This window comes from Gavialis gangeticus, unplaced genomic scaffold (genome assembly GCF_001723915.1).
Source record: "Gavialis gangeticus isolate Ggan-Ray unplaced genomic scaffold, GavGan_comp1, whole genome shotgun sequence".
NCBI classification, from domain to species: domain Eukaryota; kingdom Metazoa; phylum Chordata; order Crocodylia; family Gavialidae; genus Gavialis; species Gavialis gangeticus.
In genome coordinates, this window is record NW_017729031.1 from 45927844 (window position 1) to 45950914 (window position 23071).

At 44.1% G+C, this 23071-nt stretch overlaps 1 protein-coding gene across 1 annotated transcript in view; it reads right to left on the bottom strand.

Moving 5' to 3' along the window:
* Nucleotides 1-23071, bottom strand: part of KCNH7 (potassium voltage-gated channel subfamily H member 7) — a 483070-nt gene that overhangs the window by 29425 nt on the left and 430574 nt on the right. Inside the window, exons 11-12 of the mRNA XM_019522712.1 lie at nucleotides 19880-20085; nucleotides 13082-13172 (exon numbers count right to left, since the gene is read on the bottom strand). Of these exons, the coding sequence (XP_019378257.1) occupies nucleotides 13082-13172; nucleotides 19880-20085 (297 nt within the window). The remainder of the gene's footprint in view (nucleotides 1-13081; nucleotides 13173-19879; nucleotides 20086-23071) is intronic.

Genomic DNA, 23071 nt, shown 5'->3' on the forward strand with positions numbered 1-23071 from the left:
GCTGAATGGTGAATTCTAGCAGGCAGTGGTCACTGTCGCCCAGGGGGTCAAGCACCCGCAGCCCCCTCACCAGGTCGTCGCCCGTGGCCAACACCAAGTCCAACAAGGCATCCCCCCTGGTGGGGCTGTGCACCTCCTGGGTTAGATGAAGGTCCTGGACTCTCTCCAAGAACCTGCGTGAGCGCTCGGACCTGGCCGACTGCTCTTTAGGTTTAGGCTAGACATCAGGAAGAACTTCTTCATGGTAAGGATGGCAAGAATTTGGAATGGGCTTTCAAGGGAGGTGGTGCTCTCCCCTACCTTGGGGGTCTTTAAGAGAAGGCTGGATAGACATCTGGCTGGGGTCATCTGACCTCAGCTCTCTTTCCTTCCCAGGCAGGGGGTCTGACTCGATGATCTGTTGAGGTTCTTTCCAATCCTAGCATATATGAATCTATGAATCTATGAAATGTGGGTAGACTCTGATAGGGATGACTGGGGCACAAGGGTGCTTCAGTGTGGGGGCTGCCTGTTGGCTAGCCCTGTATTGGAGCACCATTGTGTCCTAGCCAGCCCCTCTGCAGCACATTGAGCTGGGTTGGAACAGCCCTGGGTTGGCAGGGTGACACCCTAGGCTGCCTTCCATCTTCAGCTATACCAAATGGGCTCAATGTACAGTTGTCCTGGCGGCACCTGCAGATGCACCTATGAAGATGCATGAACTATGCCAGAGTTTATTCAATTGCATTAATTGCACATGTAGATGCACCCAGTATCAGTTTTACATTGGGACACCAAAATATATTAATTTTTGTAAATTTGGTCCTGAGATACCATTAAATCATTCTATATTTATTAATACATTAATTCAAAAATCTTGCCAGATTTCTTTTATAGTAACTCCTTTTTATGATGAGACCTTGGCATTATATACCACCCAGCTACCTTCATGCCACCAGCTTTCATCCTAGGCACACCACTAAATCCAACATCTAGAGCCAAGTTCTGTATTACAAACATATCTGTTCTGAACTCACTGACCAGGATATACACCTTAAGAATAGGAGCAGGGGTTCCTACAATTACAATACAACCACAAAATTGTAGCCACTTAAATCAACAAAGCCAGACTCAGACCCCACTCTGACTTGCTACAATACTAAACTGGGGACAAGAACAACAGTGTCTCTCTAGTTGTCACCTACAGTCCCCGCTTGAACCCCTTAGACATGCCGTCTTTTTCCGGGAGGGTTGGAGGTCTTTAATGATATCTCAAAGTATTCATAGGGGACAAACCAGTTCTGGCTTACAGGCAACTGTCCAATCTCAAACAGTGTCTTCCAAACAACAGGCTACCTAACTCCCACCGTAACCAAGAAACCAGGCCTTCCCTTCTGTGCCCCAACATCAATACTGACCACATCATTACTGGGCTGAGTAACATGCATTATATCATGCAAGGTTCATTCACTTACAACTACACCAGTGCCATATACACCACCTGCTTAAGTTCCCCCCCTGCTGTCTACCTTGGACAGACTGGGTGATCCCTACATGACAGAATGAATGAACACTGCTCTGACATCAGCTAGAGAAAGATATGTAAGCGTGTAGCAGAACACTTTAATCTCTCTGGACACTCTATTGCTGACCTGAGGGGGCTGTTCTCATACAGCAAACTTTTAAATACTGATTTGAATGGGAAATTACAGAACAAAATATTATCTACAGGCTGGATTGTGTTAAGTATAGTTTAAACAGTGACTAGGGATTCTTATTCCATTACCTGGATTAGTATTTGTGACTCCTTGTTCCTATGGGTGTGACAGTCAGAACCAAAAAAATTAATAAGCAATAAATATGTGCTTCTTGGAGGCATTTGAAATTTTTGTCTAATATAAAGCTTGTAAGTTTGTAACCTGCAAACGTAACTTGCCTGCCATAAGTTTAACCGAAATGTAATTTGTAACTGTTCGTAAAACTAACTAGGCCCCAAAGACAAAGCTATAGCTGTAAGATTAGCTGACCTAATGTTTTTTTCTCGGAGTTCAGCCTTGATGATAGAAACTGGATTCAACCGCCAGGCATACCCAGCACATTCGAGGAAAGTACATCTCAAAAAAGCATAGTCAGAGAGCTCTAAAGGGGTTAGATTTAGGCGGAGTAATGTTAATTTCAAACCTGAAGATGCTGCACTGTAATTTGCTTATTAAATAAAAGCAAGTTTGGGTAGTAATCTTTTATAATAATTTTTAACAACTTTTAATCTCATCAGGTAATAGGTATAGGGCAAGATTGTGAGTGGCTCTAAAGCCAACAGATTAGCATAAGACTAGGTACAAAAAGTGTGTGCATCAGATAACCAACAGGAAGGAGGGAACAGGATGGTAATTACTTTTCCAAACCCGGACCTGGACTCCCAGTGTGACTGAGGATTGGATCCTGATCAATGGACCTTCCCCGGTAATCCCTTCAACAGCATCAATTGGGGATACCTGACTTCACTGGAATCACCTGTCGCACACCTGGCATTGAGGGACTATCAATAAGTTATCTATCTGTTGTTTTAAACAGCCCAGTGGCTGATACCCTCGCAGTGCCCAGTTGGCCTGCAACAGATTGATATATCTGTTGTTATTATCTGTTGTTATTATTTATTATTAGCTCTTTAATATTGCATTATCTGCTTATCACATTTATCTTTCTGTTAACTGCTGTGTGTGTGTAAAATATAATAAATTTGCCATTGCTTCACTCCCAACTCTGCCTCCTTGATCCTGAACCAAACAGGCCAGTGGCTGATACAGTTGCAGCACCCAGTCAGCCTGAAACTGAATTGATACAATCACAGTGCCCAGCTGGCCTGTGACATATGGATTTACTGCTTGGTTACGTGTTTTTCCCAGTGCTACCCCCTTCTACCTCTGCCTCCCCCTTCCTTATCTTCTGTATTCTAATTTCTCTCTCCTTATACTCTGCTTTCTGCACATCCTTTCACAGCATCTGATGAAGTGAGATTCAGCTCGCAAAGCTTATGCTACACAGTTGCAGACTCTATATATCTATTAGGGCTGTGCAAAGCTTCAGGTGCTGATTCAATTTAGAGGAGATTCAGCTGATTCAGTGGCCTCATCTCCAAATCCAAATTGAATCAGGACACCAATTAAAAGGTCTGAAATTAATTCAAAGTTCTATGAATCGATTCAAAAAGGATTCGGAGAGCTTTGGAGATTCGGGAAGTTCCTGCTCACTGCTGCAGGGAGCTGGACCCGGACTCCATGCTGGTAAGTAGGGGGCGGGGGAGGTGGGGCTGGAGGAGCAGGGAGGGAACCATGGGGGGACCCCTACCGGGCCCCAACCTCTGCCTGCTCCCTCAGACCTTCCAAGTGGCCCCTGACCACCGCCTACTGTTCCAGCTCCCACATGGCTGCCCCACCTGGCCCCAGCTCCCGGCTTTTTAAATAAAAGCCCCCATTCACTGGCTGATGCCAGGTGGGGGGGGCATCTCCACTGCCCCCCACTGCCTCACGCTGCATGGTGGGGCTCTGTCATGAGCTCCTGACCCCCTTCCGCTGTCCCAGCCCCCCCAAGGCTGCCCTGACTGGTGCTAGCTCCCGGCTCTTTAAAAAAAAAAAAAGCCACAGTATCACCAGCTGCTGCAGCAGCTTTGGGGCTTCTGGGTGCTTATGACAGAGCCCCCCATGTAGTAAGAGGCAGTGGGGGGCAGTGGGGATTGCCCCCTTGCCTGGGAGGAGCCGGTAAGGCTGGGGCTTTTTTTTTTTTAATGAGCCAGGAACTGGGTCCAAGCGGGGAAGCCATGTGAGGGTGCTGGAAGATTAAGTGGGGGTCAGGGGACTCATGGCAGAGCCCCCCACACAGCATAGGGCAGTGGGGGGGCAGTGAAGATTGTCACCCCACCTGGCAGCAGTCAGTGGATGGGGGATTTTTTTTTTTTTAAGAGCCGAGAGCTGGGGCTTGGCGAGTGGGCAGGGGATAGGAACTCATGACAGATTCCTCCATGCAGCATGGGGCAGTGTGGGGCAGTGGCAATCATACCCCCCCCATCTGGCAGCAGCCAGGCTTTTTTTGAAAGAGCTGGGAGCTGGAGCCAGGCAGGCAGCCATTGACAGGTCTGGGAGAGTGGTGGGGATGTGGCCAGTTTGGAGATTTGGTCGTTTTGGCAGCAGCTGAATCTCTGAATCAGATTCAGTTGAATCGATTCAGGACAGTGATTTGAATCACCAAAATGAATCACTGTCCCCCAAATCGGCCGAATCCGAATTGAATACTAGCTGCTTCACATAGGCTTAATATCTATATCTATCCATCTATCTATCTATTAACTATATATCTATCCAGATATAGATATAGATATAGATAAACATCTGCTTTAGTTAGTCTATAAAGTGCAAATCTATTTTGCCTTCTACATATATACCACAATCTATCAGGGGTGACTGGTGCCTCCTGAGTCTGGGGGGTGCAAAATTTGTGGGCAGGCATGGAGGTGGGCCAGGGGTGGGCCAAAAGCCCCATATCCACTTCTATACTTCTGTATCACAGCTTAGTGCCCCCCCGCCCCAACACGCCACTGTCCCATGTGGCAAAAAAAAACTGCCTCATCCTGAGCGGTGCTGAGTTGGGGGCCAATCTCATGGGGGGCACATGTCCCCCCATGTTCCCCTCACCAGTCACCTGTGCCATCTGTGTTACCTTACTTACCACTTTTCCATCCCTGAATTTCATATACAGCTGTGCTCTTTAAGCACATTATACCTAACAAGGCTTCAGAAACAATTTATGAGCTAAAAAGATAAAATATATCCACTAAAGATTGCCCAGATTCAAAATAGTCTTTAAAGGAAAAGACTAAGCCTCGCTATTTTTAGAGCATACTGCAAGCACTTCCTACATTCATCAATGTGTATCTGCCAAATCAGGAGCAGAGAATCTGCCAAATCAGGCGAGGAGAACATGAGCACACCTTAAGACCTTAAGTTTCTTGAATTCGGAGAATTCACTTTGAATTCTACCAAGGAGAAGTCAGTGGACACCTACATTACTTGTTCAGCACCTACATAGAATGATAATACATGCCATAGAAACATTTAAAACAGACAGACATCAACACTGAAACTAATCCTAACTATTTAAGACTGCTGCCACAATGAGTGAGAATAATCTTAAATATTAATCTTATTAAAGACTTCATGTACAGATGTTTCTAAGCACATAAAGATTTTTTTCTCTGCTACTCACTCCCTCATACTGTGATTCCTTCTAACTTCCGTGGGAACCTTTAGAACTCCTTAGTACAAGCTGTAGTTTCAGATCTGCATTCAGTATTTGACAGGCACCGAGAAAGGATAACAAGAAAGGCTACCTGGGGAACTGATCAATGCAGAAAGCTGATACATCTTATTCTTAGTAAAAGTCAATTACAGATGGTATTTTTGGGAACTCAAATATTCTCTTCTCATGAGGAAGCTGTTTTAATGTTTTGTTTTTCAATGACTAATTTTAATGATAGCAAAGCCCTTGCCTTCTTACTAAGCAGTTTTCATTTATAATAATGGAGCCCCACTGCACTTTTGTTGGGGAACCCACAGTTACAGAAGAAGAAAGTTTTACAATTATGTCAAATGCTGGTGGGATCTGTAAGTTTGTAGCTCTGGAGGTTGGAGAGGTTGGAGGGGTCTCTGCATGCGCCTAAGTCAAGAAACTGGCAAGAACTGACTATGTTCTCTCTCTTTCTTGGACCTATATATGAGAATAATGCAGTTAACACATCCATACGTGGTGTTAACTGGTACTGCTCTCCCTCTCTGGGCTGTTTAGGCTTGCTTTGTGGGCTTTTGGAATGGAGCTCTCATTGAAGAACCCTTTCAAGACTACCTACAACGCCATACAATCTTTGCTGCTAAGGTCCAATGAGAACTGAATGGATAGATTTACATAATGAGGGGAAACCACATCCATGCAGACCTCTTTGTCTTTGGTTTTAGATCAGTTTTAGAGGACCACTAGTTGAAGGTGGTGGAAACCATGGCTTGTTTAGTAGCACAATAAGAAAGAACATGCTCTACTGAAACAAGAGTGAGTAGGAGCTACTGAATTGGTACTCTTTTTCCCTGCACATTATCCTTCAACAAGAACTACACGAGTCCTTGAACATCTCATTAAACTAACCAGTGTTTTTCACTTATAATCTTTACTACTGTGAATCCTTTATCCTTCTGGGTTAAAAGGACACTTAGTTTAGCCACCAATTCATTCTACAACTACATTTTGAAATATATAAATATCTTACTGATGGACTGAGATTTAGCAAAGGATTATATGCTTCATCTTTTGAAGTCACTGCAAGTTTTGGGACAAAGATAGGTTGGCAGGTAGAGGACTGGAGTAACTGTGTATAAAAGGAAAATGGGCCAAAGTGTCTGTGTTCCTATACTTACTCCCCTTCAGACCCCAAAGTCCTGAATTTCCATGCATCTGCTTCAGTAGGTATCTGTGAAACCTACTCATATTTTTCTTATCCCTCACTAGTGCTGATCTACAACTTGCTGCTACTTCATAAGCTTTTGTGGTAAAAGTCTATGTACTACATCTAAAAGTTCCAGCCCTGCTGATGATGTGTTGGTTGTCAGTATGAGGCCAAAGGATGGAATTTACAGTTTTCAGTTTGCATTTTAAACACTTAGGAAATTACTCACAAAACTCTTTTAACAAAACATTAATACGTTTACAAAAACTAGCCCTCAAAAGTTAGGAAGTGCTATAATTAAGGTTGCTTGTGAAATCCTATTTTGACTTTGTATATGCACTCTGATATAGTTTTACAATATGATTACATAATATATTTTCCACTGGACCCTTGTCTCATTTGGTGATGCTCACTTGAGCAGTAGTTATTCAATTAATTTTTTTAACTCCTTATTCAGTATTTGGTCCTAAACCTTCATTTATTGCACAGAATCCATACAGACAGAACTATTCGTTTTCTCATGGACTTTTTATGGTGGTCATCATTACTCATTAAATACTAATAATCACACCAATAATAAGTTGACATCATATTATTTATGCCATTTCAGAATTTGGAGCTGATGCACTAAGAAACTGTGGTCAAAAGTATCCAATAATTTAAAGTGCCTAATTTGAGCCATCTAGAGACTGTTTTTTTAGAGTTCTTAGTATTAGATAACTTGCTGTATGTTCAAAAAAGAGCTCCCATTGCCTTTAGTTACAGCTGTGGTGCTCAGCATTTCTGCAAATCAGACTTCAAATTCCCATGCTGGGAAATCAGTAAATGAGGATCATACAATGAGGGCATATTCTGCTTGCGTGTTGCTCTTGAATGTGACAATGAGAAGCACACCTTATGTACCTGCTTTGGCTCTACATGGGCCACGCTTGGAAATGAGGGAGTGGAGCTGCTCTGTGAGTAACACCCCCTTGACACCGTCAAGCAGGCCAGAGACAGAGATATGGAGAGTGGCAACATGGGCACCCACAGCCTGGTCTCACTGCCTTTTTTCCAGGTTTGGCACGTACAGAGCAGGAACAGGTGGGCAGTGGATGCTTCTTGGCAGTGCCTCTGGAGCTCTGTGGAAATGGTATGGACATTCCTTTTGTGGTTCCATGTGAAAAGATTTGGTCTAAATGACTTGACTAGCATTGCACAGCAACTCTGTGGCACATGCAGGCTTAGAAGCTAATCCCAAGTGCTTGATTTTGCAACCTCAGTAACATTCCTTTTATTTAGGTTTTTGTGTGTAATAATTTACCTTAAGTGTATTTACACAGACAAATGGAACAGCAAACAAATAATACATGCTAGATAACCTTTACTTTCCTTTTCAAGCAAACTAAAATACCACAAGAGCTCATGTTGAATAATCCTGAATTTGAGACAAATATTTAGAAAGCCAGATACTTCAGAGTGAATGCTCAATCCTTAACTTATTCTTTGGTACCATTTTTAGCACAATGGCATGAGCTAGGGATGGAGTGACAGCCTTATCTTTGAATTTTCTGTGCTTTGTCAAGGTTTGTCACAACCTTAAAGCTATTTAGATGATAATGTCAGGGCAATTCCTGCTTTATGCTTCATGCAATAATACCACACTTAAATAAATAAATACATGTAGTAGTAGTATAAACAAATAAATAAATAAATAAGTGTGTGTGTGTGTGTGTGTGTGTGTGTGTGTGTGTGTGTGTGTTTATGCAGAATTATTATATATATAGATTTCCTATACCTTAAAAATGATATTGGGTAATGTTAAAAAAAATAGAATTCCCCTTTCTTTTTCTAGGGTCTTAACTTCTACTACAAGGATGTCTGGTGGTATGTGTGACTTTCCATCAGACACAGCCATTTGGAAACAGCCTCAATATATGTCACCCTTGGAAATAAGACTCTTTTAGAAGCTCCCATGGGGTAGCTCTTAGGCACTACAGTAATACAAAAGACAAAAATAATAGTGGGAGCAGATGGGAAATAGCAGTGAACCTACAACAGGATTCATAAGAACTTTCTTTTGTGCGTTCTTGAAATCAAAACCAAGGAAATAAAAATTCTGTCATGATTTAATCTAATTCTAGATGAGTTGGCCAATCAGTTGAACAACTACTGTCAATACCTAAATCCATGGCTACTAAGAACAGGATCTGATGAAATACTTATGAAAACTTATGCATCTCTGATTTAGTCTATAAAGTGCAAATCTATGCTACCTGCTGCCTGACTTCAAACTAACATGGTTAACTACCCCTCTTTACTAATAAAACAATACGTCTTTTTGTGGGGTTCTGTTTACATTTTTTTGCATTTTACATCTTTTTACAGATTTTGTTTTTCTCACGCTAGTGAAAATCTAAAGTAACTTCATTTATTACAATTAGTTTATCATTCCATTGCAAAGTAGCAAATCTAAGATATATTCTCATTACTATCCTGGATTGGAGTAATGGATTTTAGCTTCCTTGTCCAAAAGTTAGAATTTGAGTACGTCACTAGTATAGTTTGACTTTGTCCTTTCAGAAATAGCTTTGTTTAGAATAGATAGTTTTCACATCTGATTGCCTCATGGGGATCATCAGATTTGCTAGGTATGGAACCAAAGCTTTATAGCCTTCAGCTCAGGATGAAACAAATTAAAGATTAATGTGAAGAACATCTCTTCACAAGAATAATTAGAGACTGTAATGGACCCAAGAAGGTGAAACTATTACAGCCTATGCTAACAAAAAACTAAATGAGACACTAGAGAGAGTAATGATGCAGGAACTCAAACTCACTAGCAAGTATCCTCAAAGTGTTATCCTTCATGACCTCACTCTGTCAGGACAAAACTCTGGCCCTGCCTTCTGCATCTTTTGCATCCACCCACCTTCATGGGTTTCATTCTGGCTTTACTGACCCTGAAAATTGCCTGGCCATGATCAGAGGGGAAGGGCTCTGCACCAGCTCTGTGTTCAGGTCTAATGGAGCCAAAGAATCTTCCTGACATTCATAGGTGGGCTGTGCATTTGGTTTCATTCCCACGGGGCTCCTATGGGAGGGAGGGGGAGAAATGAGGAAGAAGGAACAAAGCATTCCTTGTGGTGGTCAGGAATGCTAAAGGGCAGCTGAGTGGAATTGAAACAAGTTTCTCTAGAAAAATCTCTACCCTCGGTGAAGGGTTTTCTTTAGTCAATAGCACTGCAGAGGCCCAGCCAGGGGCAGATCCAGAGGGGGTGCAGTGGTGCAGCTACACCCCCCTTTTGGATTATGCTAGTCTATGGGAGCCTCCAGGGACTTTTCAATGTTCGTAAGGCATGTGAAAATCCTCCCTGCTGTCTCCTTCCTACTCCTTCCCACTTCCCCCCTCCCCTGCCTGATTTTCTCCCCTGTCCATGGGGCAGGGAAGCACCAGAGCTGTTCCTGCCTTCTGCGTTGAAGCTGGGCTCAGAGGAGGATGGAGACCATGGCAGCAGGGATGGATAGGGGGTTTCTCTTCCCTATACCTGCTCTGTGCAGGGTGGGAGGAACTACTCGCTGTTGTCACTGTCCACTCTCCAGCTGAGGCTAGCCCCTGCTTAGCCCAGCTGGCTCTGAAGCTTCCCCACCCCGAGCTGTGGAGAAAGCAACAGCAGCAGGCAGGGGAGCTGGTGGGGAGAGGGAAGAAGAGGGGAGTGGGGAATGCCTCTGAGCAGGAAGGGGAAAGGAGGAAGGATTTTTTATCTGTTTTAAGGACTTAAAAAAGTCTCTGTGCATTGATGGATGGGAGGAGGCTTGGAGCAGTTGGTGCAGCCACCCCTGCAGTATGGGTTGGTGCTTCCACTTTGGGAAAATCTGGATCTGCCCTTGGCCCCAGCTGTCTTGATGAGAATCTCTGTCAGCTAACTGCTCGCCCCCTGTGGGAACTGGCTGCTGTTGTTGTGGGGTGGAGATGCTTTCTGTATATGCACAGGGATTCCCCACCAGAATAGCAAAGGTCTACAGATGTCAATTGTCATGGACACTTCCTGGGAAAGGGTTAGGGTAAAGTTGCCAGGGAGCAACATGTGGTAATGCTAAACAGGGCTCTTCGTTATTTCATTTGACCCTGGCAATCACAGAGGGTCAGGTGAGCCACTCTACACAGCCTTGTACCACATAGCTCAGGATCAGGAGCTAGGGTTTGGTCCTTGAAAAAAGTATTACATGGTAGCTGAGATTAGATGCATGTTGCTATGCTGGAAATATGGCTCAGATTGAGCAAGACAATTTCACACCACTCTACGCTAGAGAGCACAGGCTGCATGTAGAACAAATTGCAACCAACCTCAACTGAATTAACTGTTCCACTTCTAGGCAAGGAAGTGGGTATCTACTATAGATAAATGATAAAGAGCCACACGGATATTGTTTAAATCCCTGATGAACCTAGTGCAAGAAGAGTTACCATGGCAACGCAGTCCAAGTCAGACTAGCATGAACTGAAGGATAACATAAACACAACCCCATCTTTAGCACTCCAAAAGGGAGAAAATCTCAGACTACTGTATGGTCAATCCAGAGAAGGGAAGAAATATAACTTCAGATAGTGCAATAGGTCAGCAGTTGAATGGAAAATTCTGGCAGGAAATCTAAGTTTCCATCAAGAAATTCTCTTCTATAAAATCTTGTTAATATATAGGCATCAAAGGCTCAAATTCAAGAACCACAGTAGAAAGGATAAGGCTTTAAGGATTCATGCCTTAAAAGGCAGAAGTTATTAAGAATTTACAATATCCAAATCACAATGAAGCATGACGATTTTTAGACATCATATTTATGAAATGTAAACTATGACTACATTATCATTAGGAAAAAAAATTGCCGACATAGTAAACAGATCATAAACAGCATTAGGCAAGGATTGAGGACTATGATTATTTTACTTTGCCTCTCCTGAAGTGTTACATGATTGTTGCTTAACAATTAATTATAATGTAACTAAATAATAACCTAATTTGCATGCAGCTGTGGCAGCCTTAAAAACAGTAAGGTGTAGGGGTACTTCACAGCACGCTGCAGGATGTAGCAGAGGCCACATAAAGTAATGTGGAGGGACTCCAACCCTGTTTGAGCTCTGCTGAGCTCTGGCCGTCTGGAAAAATTGCATGTGGACCAGGCAGGGGAAGAAGTATGCTGGCAGGCACAAATGTACACAGCTCCACTGGTTATCCTTCCTCCTTTCTTCACTTCTCTTCTCAAGCGAGGGAGTTTCCCACTCGGTTACCAAGATTGAGTAGCTGACTGTTCTCCCCAAATGATATTGTTTCTTTTCAGTGACAAAACTGAGGAAAATGATGGACATCAAAAGCAGTGTAAATAAATGTTAGCAATCAGAAGATGGCTTGGTGTAAACCAACCAATAATTTAGTGGACAAGAGTGATAAAAACCCAGTTTGTGCCAGCAGCCCGACACCTGAGCAGGCTATTTATAATTCTATAGCAGGCACAGACTGGAAGATCACTTCAATCTTGCCTAGGTGGCAGGGTATGTTTTCTCATAAGAAATGTGAAGGTTAGTTAGGCAAAGCACCTCTGTCAACAGATTCTTTGTTGAAGAGCAGATTGAATATTTCACGGGGACATCTTCCTGACAGATTTGTTGTCACTCGTGGCTTCATGCCTTAAAGATGCCTCTCTGATAGAATGGTAATGCCATTCCAACCAGCTGTACACTGGACTAGAGTTTTCCTTTCTCCAGCACTACACACGCTACATAATTTTATAGTGGCCTTCATTTACCATCAGTAATTTCATGTCCTAATATTACTGGTCTTCTTCATTCACGATTGGCCTTTAACAGTGGACTGTAAAAGGTAAAAGTGGGTATACAGCAAAAACAGTAGTCTGTCAAATGCACAAATAGGCAAAAAGCAAAATAAGGCAAAAAGAGGCTTATCAGTGTCAGTTTTGTTTTCTTGATTATTACTGTTATCCTGGCAAAAGCCACTGCATTTACAGTCCTTGGTACCTGAGAGCTGTACGTATGAGAGACACAAGATAGTACTTAGCTAAATTCTGCCTTCCAGTCTGTTTACTCCATGGCCTTCTATATCAAAAGCAAATGCCACCCAAATATCTGCCAGTAGAGTCATTTGTATACTGCCAACTGAGTCACTAATTCCTCTTGGAGAATGTATATGCTAACCACTAGAAAGAAAATGCAGATATAGTGGGGATTTGTTACCCTGCACCAAACAAAATATCATTTGTCATTGGGAAATAAAATTAATGCTCTGAATATCTAATAGATCACATTCTCCAAACTTTAAATATGGTGATTTCCACAAAATAATAACTAGATTACCATCTCTGATAATAGGATTGATGATGATCCTCAGCATCTGTAGTGGTGGGTGAGGAGTTGTACTAAAATGAACCTGATATTCTGTGGCTACATGTACTTGTTTTGAGAACCACCACCTACAACACCCTTGCTCCTGAGCAACTGAATCTTCATTAGCTTACAAGTAATGGCTAACATGGAACATCCATGTTACTAAATGAAAATAATACTTTTCAATATCACTGAATAATGTTCCAGAGCTGTCTAATATAAAAAATAAAGTTGATTACCTTTCTCTTCTTCACTTTGAAAGGACAATTTCCTTCTCCTAAGTCTGCAGTTATCTCCATCTGAATCATTAGTGGTTTTTACGAGATCAGCCTTGATTAATGAGACATGTAATGCAATGATACATTAGTGACATTTGAAAACAATAGTCTATCAATAGGTGATTGACTGTTAATCGTGTTCCAATTTGAAGGAAGGCAAGATTACACACCTCAGTCTGAATCAAGTGAAAACATTACTGACACTGTTCAATATTAAAATTAAAATTACCATGTGGATTGAATAATCCAACAGTGTCATCATGAGATGGTGAAATAATGATCTCCAGATAACATTTGTGCATGATAGTGATCTTACTTATTATCAGCTTCCTGAGCTTGTTTGGATGTATTTTAAGTAACAAAGCTTGGAGAAGTTAAATAAATAAAAAAATAAAATAATCTCTTAGAGAGGATGTATATTATTATGGGCAGTAATGTGATAACTGAATATAATTAGCTAAGATGTTTAATTACATGGTAACTGTTACAAAGGTTAATTTTTACAACAATAAATATAAGGTTGATAAACACCAGACATTTTACTCTTTATTATTTTTATCTTTCCAGTCACTCCCTTCCTCCCTCTCTGATTCAACTCATTGAGTTATTGTTATTTCCATAGCTGAAAATTGTGGTTTCCCTTTTTATCCATCTTGTTGTCTTCTCAGATTTGTGCTTTTTGTTGCAGAAATGCCTTCAGTGCACTTAACTCTCCCTTTACATACTTTTTGTGCTAAGATTTTCAGCCATAAAATTCTGCTACCTTAATTAAATGAAACATCTACCCCCTGCCAGGAAGGCAAGTGTTCTGCGTGTATATATATATATGAAACAGGAGTTTGAATTTGCTTTCCTTTCTCATCCTGGTGAGACTGGACAGGTCAGTTAGGTGCTCACTGGGTGCATCTACATGAGATTCTTAACTGTGCAATAGCATAGTTTACTGCACAGTAAGCATGCGCATCAACACATGTGCATGCTTACTGCACAGTAAAAATGCTTAATCACACAGAGATTCTATATCTGCAAATGCAGGTGCTAAGCTTCGCTCTGGGGGGAGAGCCCTCCCTGCCCCTGCCCCTGCTCCCAGCCCCTGCCTGGCCTGCCCACACTTCCCTAGCCCATGTTTCCCAACAGCATGCAGGGAGGCAAGAGGCAGTGCAAAACTTCAGTGGGTTGCCTGTGCCTCCACAGCTAGGTGGTCATGGGTTTCTCAGACACCAAGAAATATGCTGACAGCAGTGGTGATGTCCCCTCAGCTGTGGGTGGCAGGGAGGTATACCACAGCCACAGGTAGCCCTCCAGGAAGTGGCAAAGGTTGCAGGGCAGCTTGTGCTCTCCCTCCCCCCCGAACATTGTATACTATGGTGATCCACAGCAGCAGTGTGTAGTGGGTCAGGCACCACCCTGGTTCATGCAAACAGCTCCTTATGCACCACCTGGGGCATGCACAGCATAGGCATGCTCAGGGCACAGTGGTGGCATGGGGGTGGGGAGGGAACTGGCCCTGGGGCACCTCCCTGGAGAAGACCCGTGTGGGGACAGTGGGGCCACGGACAGCTCTTTATCCAGTCATCTGGGAGCCCCACACCCCCTGAGTCAAGGTGCTGTGGGCTAGGCAGAAATGCAGCAGAGTGGTTGGCTTGCAGGAAAGAGAGTGGTGGAGACAGCAGGGTCTGGAGCCATGGCAGCAGGTGCTGTCAGGAGCCTGGCCTGTCCCACCAGGCTCCTGGCAGGGAACAGGGTAGGGGAGGCAGGCTGCCTATGGCCAGCACCCAGTGGGCCACTGGTCCCAGGGGAGTGATCAAGGGTGGGGGGCTTAGCTGGCAGCCTCCTAGGCCTGGGACTGCCCATTTGACTTACCATGATCCCTGGCCACCTGTGCATGCCCAACCCCTGATCTGAGGCTGGGCAGTGCACAGGCCCTGGTACAGAATATTTTTTCTCTGAAATGTTGCAAACTCTCACAAACAACTTCTGTCTCATGGCTCTACAGGGCCTGCAGCTGCACATGGGCTAGAGACTGCTCTTGACAGCCAGGATGCAGCCTCAGAGTTGCTATCGCCCAGAGCCAGGGCCCTGCGGATGCACCGGCTATGCCAAAGGAGGACCTGGAACAGGACCATCCTTCTGGACCACCTGGTCACAATGTTGGGGGAATGGCTGGCAGGTGCTCGGGCCTGGCAGGCAAAGGATGTGGACCCACTAGGACAGGTAACAGGCAGAGGACATCACTTGCAAGGATGCATGGGGCTGGAGTGAGGAGGCACAGGACTGGGTGGACCACGAGTTCCAGGTGCAGCTCATGGCCCTGAAGTCTGAATGGCTGGAGGCCCTGTGGGAGCAGAATGCCATCCTGTCCCGGGCAGCGCAGGCCATGGATAATGACTGCTGGGTGCTGGACACTGTTCTGGTCCTGGCAGTTACCTTCATGCTACTTGCTGCCTGGCTCCTGACCCTAGCCCTGCCTGCTCACTAGCAGCCACCCATTACCTAGCAGCAGGCCCCAACCTGGACCTGGGAGGAGGGCTTGCACTGCCTCCAGCAGCCAGGGGCCCCTGCCCTGGACTCCACTCTGGGTCTGGTGCCACCCTGCTGCCCTGCCTGGGCCCAGCCCCACTGCTTGCTCTAGCTCCACATGGGCATGGAGTTGGAGCTGTCTACATCAGGGCCAGGATTGCATGCTGGCCCTGCTGGGCCTAGACACCAGTTGCTGGAGGGGGAGTTGCCCACGGGAGCACCAGCTGCTGTCACCCCTGGGTGATCCCCCCAGAGGCCTAGGTGCTGGCCACCTGTCCCTGGCCTCTGTCCCCTAAGTGCTACCATGCATGGATCTCTACCCCGGGACAGCCCGCAATGGACATTGTTTATAGTTTTGTTGTTGGTGGGTGGGGTGAGTGGTGGAGGGGTCTGTTTGTTGAGGAGGGAGGAGGGCTCTGGATGATGTGAGGTGAATAAAAACCTGTTCTTCTGAGATAACTCTTCAGTGAGTGTGGTGTTGCAGGTGGGAGGGTCCGTGGGGAGTGGCAAAGGTGGGCTAGAGTAGGGAGTGCTGGATGAGGTGGTCTGCCAGCACCTCCCGCACTCAGTGCCCGGGCTCCCACTGGTGAGTGTGTGGCTGCTACCTCAGGTGGTGCTTCTGCTGGCAGACATCATTCATGTGCCATGCCTCCTCTGCCAAGGCCTCATAGAAGAGCTCCCCCTGGGCCTCAAAGATGTTATGTAGCACACAGGCTGTGACGATGACTCAGGAGAGGTTGTCCTCGGTGAACTTGAGGTGCACAGAAAAGGTGTGCCAGCACCTCTTAAGGCATCTGAAGGCACACTCCACCAGGGTGTGAGTCCAGCCCAGGCAGCTGTTAAAGTGGGCCTGGCAGGGGTCCAGGTGGCCAGTGTAGGGCTGCAGGATCCAGGGCAGGAGGGGGTAGGTAGGGTCCCTGATGAGCAGGTGTAAGACCACAATGGCGCCCAGGTGCAGGTCTGGCACCCCCAACACAAAGTGCCCACTCTCCAATAGGCCTTGCAGACTGGTGTTCCTGAAGATGCAGGTGTGTGAGTACTGCCCTTCCAGCTGGCACTCACACGTATGAAAGCCCTCTGGTGGTCCACAACAGCCTGGAGCACCACAGAGTGAAAGCCCCTCCAGCTGTAGTATAGGCAGTTTCCATCAGGTGGACAGGTGATGGAGATGTGGGTCCCTTTCAGGGTCCCAGTGAACTGGGGAAATCCCAAAGCATGGGACCTCACCACCAGGGGGTTGAGCACACAAAGCATGATGTCCACCAGAATGTCCTGGAGGGCGCCGCACACCTCTGGGATGGCCTCCCTAGTCTTCCACATGCCAAACAGGTGGCTGATGTATCTCAGGTTGGCAGGCGTGGCCAGCTTGAGTAGGGCAAGGACCAGGCGGGTGTCCACAGGGAGAGGTGGCAGCATGCTGGTGTGCTGCCTCTCCAGGTGGGGCCGGAGCTGCTCTAGGAGGTCCCAGAAGGTGGCCTGGATTATGCAGAAGGCCTCCAACCACTGCTCATCATCCCAGGTGTGCTGGATGACATGCTGCTACCAGTCTTGGCTGGCCCAGTGGAAACAGGGGTGGCAGGGCTAGAGGCCTAGCAGGGTGATGGCAGCCCTGGTGGTGGCATTCTGGAGCCCATCTTTGGTGTCCCTGCTGTGATCCAGCCAGGTGGATGGGGTGGAGGCAGCACATGTGCGGCGGTGGTCCTGGGACAGCATGTGGTGGGCAGCCAGGTGCTCACTGTGCGTGGGGGAGCCGGGTGGGTCCAGACAGCCATGGGCCAGGTGGTGGTCAGTACAGTAGGCCAGAAGTAGCACAGGGCACTGGTCATTGCTGTCAGGGGCAGGGGTCAGAGCAGCCATGGCATGGGGAGGCAGAGGTGGCAAGGAGAGTGCTGCCACATGCTGTCCCTGCACTGGGAACACTGTTCCTGGCCAGAGAAGTAGCTGGACAGAAAACAGTGAGTGGGGCTGGCTTTTGTAGAGGCCTGCTGGCTGCTGGCAGCTGCAGCTGGAGCCTGGAGCTCCCCCCCAGTGGTGCCAGAGGCCCATTGCAGGGCTCTGGGAAGTGGGAGTAGATTGGCAGCAAATCTGCTTCTGCTTCCCTGCATGTGTGCCTGACACCATTTACTCGTGAGTAATTTACTTGCATGTAAACTGGTGCCGCATCAAATGCATGTGTAGACGCACCTACTATTGTTGCTGGGATGAGGAGAAGGGAGTAACATTTATAAGTGTCTCTACCACTTGTCAGAATTCTTAAAGGTAAAATTTAGATTCACGTGGACTTCACAATGGTGGCCAATTGGTGAAATAATTGAAGGAAAATGCACTTTAGGTTAAATGACGGAATAGCTCAGGGACAGGCACTTGGGACTAACAGCCATCAAACAAATAAAAAACTGTGACTGAATAGTGTTCCTAGTAGTATTTTAGTTAGAAATGTGGTGATCATTGTTTTCATCTTACTCTGAGGGCTACAGTACCTAACAGAAGCCAAATGGGAGTTGCTGGTTAAGACCCTGATTCTGCAGACTCATACACAGGCGATTCCCACAGCTTTATAACATCTTATTGGTGCCTCTAATCGATTCTTCCCTAGTGATGTCAGCAATAGCTTTTGGCAATGAAAAAGTTTCAAGGGACCCAAGGAAAAGCAGGGGACTGTCTATTAGTTCTACATCATGTATGTAGATGCTGAAAGTGGACAGATGTTTATTGTACCTCACTGTGATCCTCTAAAAAGAAAATAATTATAGAACATTATTAAGATGAAAGTATAAAAAACAGTTGTTCAGAAACAAAATCACATAGAACTAATTGTATTTTCAATAAGCTCTCAAATTCAGCTTCAAATTCTCTCTAGAGTATAGCGTATTTAACATTTAAATCACAGTGACTAACTTTCCAATTAACTGTAAAAGCATGGAACCTAAAGGATAATTTTGTAATGAAAAAAAAAGAAATAAGTGTTCCTTTTGCCTATTTTGGCAAAACAATCATTTATAGAAAAGATCAGCATTAAAAATAATGTTTTAACATGTTACTTTACCTATATTTCATTGGAAAAAATATTAAACCCCTCCACTTCTCTGATTACCAACGAACATCCTATTGTTTGTATAGAAACCCCAAGAAGTCTGTTTCTTCCTGTTTCTCAAAAAGGATTTAAGAGCAGAATGCCATAGGGAGGTCTCCATTTATAAAAACTGTATTGTTTTTACTAAAATATATATATATATATATATATATATATATATAGGGCAGTATAGTCCAGGGCAGTATAGTTCAGAGCTATATGAGCTTCCATAGTATTATGGATGGGTGGCAGAACCCCCCATGCTTCTGATCCTCTCAGCCTCCAGCCCATTCTTTATCAGTCAACGTGCTCCCTTCTTCCCCTTTTTAAATCCAGACCGATAACATGCTGTTTGGGAGTAAGAGCCAGGGTTAATGCTGCATTTCTAACTTTCCTGCTGACAGTGCTATAGGAAAGGTGGGGAAGGCAGCTGAGAGAAGCCACTGGTTGGCAGGAGAGATACAGAGAGGCCAAAGCAGATGGAGGAGATAAAAATGGGTTGCCCTTCAAATGTCCCTCCTATGCTTTGTTAGTTAATGTGAACGTAGAAAATGTGGTTTAGAATGAGGGAAATGTGCAAGACAGTTTGCAAGCAATTTAGTATGCCGCATTATTAGTTATGGACTGAAGCAAGATAATCTGATACTTATTTTCTGATAAATATATTCAGAGTGGGAAGTTTCCCTTGTTATGATGTTGCTATTCACTTGTTTAGTTGTATCCTTGCTTACTGCAAAGGCATACTCTTCAGAGGTAATTTTTCAAAATTCCCTGCTTGAAACTTCAATGCTAGTTAAATATAGAACCAAATCCTACTAGATTAACAACATCCCCATGACATCTGTTGAGTCTAACCTACTTCATTGGATCATTTAGGTCAGTATGGCTTTTTAATAGGATTTAATCAGAGGCCTTTTGATTTTAATTCTGTTAAAATTTGTTTTTCATTTGCCACCTTTTAGTTCTCTTAGTGTAGACTGATTCTGCTCTCATGCTATTTTAATTCTATTAATCTGAATGGTGTTACTTCCAATTTACACTAGTGTGCAAAGAGAACAGAACCGTATATCTTTAAGCACTTTCTCTCTCTCTCCTCTCTTCCATCCCTCTACTTTTAACATGCACAATTCGTAGAAAATCAAAGGAAGAAAATGCCTTGTATGTACCTTTGAGCTTTCATCTCTCAAATTAAAAGTCAGTTCTAGATTAGTGAGAAAGAGATCAGAAAATTCAGGATACATGTCCAAAACCTCCAGTAGGTCTTCTCGTTGGATCTTATGCAGGTCACAGTAGGTTAAAGCTCTCACGTCTGCATTTGATTTCCCTGGTTTTGCATAAAGATGCACCATCTCTCCAAAAATATCATTTTTCCCTGAAGAAAGAAAATCAGATTGTGATTATTTTAACTATGGGAGAGACATTAGTATGAAAGGGTGTGTGTGGAAATACCACTTCAAGAAGCTGGTTTAGAATACCTGATTCTATATTAAGTGGTAAAACCCTGATTACCATCTGGAGGTGGCATAGGCTGATAAAAATCAGGAATAATTCCATTTAAATCAGTGGAGTTAGGTACATTAAAAAAAATAATTAAAAAAAAATCTAGATTTCCCTCTTATTTAGTATTTTAAAATCAGTCCTGAATTATTACTGTCATAAAATAATTTATTCAATACTTTTACCAACCTCTGCTTGTAAAAGAATATAACTTAAGTCAATAAATAATTGTGATGATACAACAAATACCCAGAGATCCCAATCTGGACTGCAGCCACCTGGAATTGGGAGGTTAATAAATATGTATTAAAATGGAGTCCCTGCCCCAAAAGTCTTGCAATGGAAGAAGAGTTGACTCAAATTTCAAAACTGGAATTTATTTTGAAAAGTAATACAAAAACATCACAAGACAGAAACACCTGAAACATGGCTGATAATGCATATACCAGTCCTCTTTGCCTTACTTTTTATACTATTTATTTTTTTACCAAATTTGTCATCAGTATTACATCTGCCCACACTCTGGACTTGGTCTTTTATGACTTATTTAAGCAGAATAGCCACTGCATTCAGTGAAACCCATGGGAGCAGACTCTCCAACGGAAACGTTTCCAGAAATGTTATTATTACTCTTTAAATAATGTGTAAAGATTCTGTTCAACGTTTTCAATTTGAGCACTTCATTTGAGACACTTTTCACCTGGTTTTCTTAAGTGCTCTTTAGCTGTACCTCTAATTGGCTTCAAACAGAATTGTAGGCTTTATACTTTCTGAAAATAAGACCCAAGTCATTGAAATTTATGTGAAACTGGGTTAAAAAATTGGGTTAAAAACAGTGGTCATTCATGGGATGGTGAAGGACTGCAAATTGCTCATTTTATCTCTGTGGAGCTGACTGAAGATACCCTAACATGAACTAGGTAGTACAGCCCAGAGTTAATCCTCATCTGAGGTGGTGTAACTTGTATAGGCCTGTTACTATGTAGACATGGTTGAATACTAACAATAATACAGAAAATGTAAATATGTCCTATAACAATTTTTGTTTGGTATTTGGAAGAAGCAGGATAACATATTTGTACTATAGGAGGTTGAAGTACCTCCTAATCCATTAGTAACCACTCTTGGCCCCAGTTCTTAGAGAATATGGAAGACAACTGAGAATTGGAAAAGCTGATACAAGATGCAATTAAAAATGCAGGAGAGGAACAAAATCAATGGTATTCAACAAAGTTATGAGGAAAATATGTTTTGTCAAAAAAGCCTGATTTCATTTTCTCATGAGATTATACATTTTGTTAAAAAATTGCCTGCATTATATGCATTTCCCATAGAAAGTCTACCATGCTGTAAGCTTAGCAAGATTCTTTCTTCTCTGTCCTCTCTCTCTTCTGAGAGAGGGGCAATACCTTCCCATAATAAACTCAGAAGAGGTAGCACAGTTTTGAGATGAAAAGTTCTGCCAAGAGTTGGGCTATGGAAACAACAAGCAGGGATCATCTCTCTGTTCAGATCCCATCAGATTCACAGGGATTTCCCTGAGGATGTTACAACATATTCTTATGGTCTTTGATTCTAACATTCTTTGGGTCTGTAAGACAAGAGAGTAATGCATCAGGTAAGAGTTTTAAATGTCTACATCAATGGTTCTCAACCTTTTTAGATGCAAAGCACCCCTCCATAACTTTTCCATATTTAGTGGCACCTCATTTCAAAACCTCTTTTATTTATTTCAGTTCATAAAAATAATATCACTGAGATTCTTCTGTTGCAAAGAACTCAGAAAGACCACAACAGGTCAGGATGTTTGGATTCCTATTTGAAGTCTCTGAATTTATCTTTTGAATTAAGCGTATGCGTTTGCACACTTACTCATGCTATTATTGCATGGAACCCTGCAACACTCCTGAGAGAATCTTGTGGGACACTAGGGTGCTGCGGCACCCTGAATCACTGGTTTATAGTTGGTGTTTTAGAGTTTCTGGTTTCTCTCTTCAGGTTCTTCCTTGCATTTCATATCTAGTTGGTCTGTTGCTTAAGCAATGTGCCCTGGGACACTTTCTCCTCCACAGCGATGCCTTTATCCACTTCAGAGCCAGGGGGTTGAAGTAGTGGGATTCAAGCTCACCATGTATTACTACATCCTGGCTGAGGTACCTGTATAGCTATGGGGATTAGCTAGGTAGGCCTTAATCACCATATTTTCTAGCATACAATACATATCTTTTCCTCAAAAATCAGCTCCCCCCAAAATTGGTGTGCATGTATTAAATGAAGAAACCTATTTTCTACCTGAAGTTGAAAGCACCCTGGTTTGATTTCTGCTGTACAATGAAGCTGTGGTATTACTATGCAGACAGCTGGTGGACTAAATTAATTTAACATAGGGGTGGGCAAAATAGTGGATCCAGTTGGCAGCTGGACTCCATTTCCCAGCAGCCCCTGCCTGTATGGCTGGGGCTAATCTCCATGGAAACCCCAGCTGCAGCTGCACTGTGATAGTGCAAGGCTGGGGTTGCCATGGAGACCAGCCCCTGCTGCACTGGCAGGATGTGTGGCAGGGCAGGGTAGGGCAGGGGGCTGCTTTGGGCCTGCTGGGATCTTGTAGTAGGGGAGCTTGGTCTGGAGCCAGAGCAGAGCTGTGATCTGCTGCCTGAATGCTCTGGGCTGGGATGTGCAGGCAGCAGATCATGGCTCTGCCCCGGCTCCTTGCAGTGGTGATAGCATGGTCCTGAGCTGGGACAGAGCTGCAATTTGCTACCTGGGGGGAGCCAGGGTCTGTATTCTGCACTGCTGCTTCAGCCGCCACCTCCTGCTGCTCTGGGTCCCTGGCAGCTGGGGTCCCCTCTGGTAGGACTGTG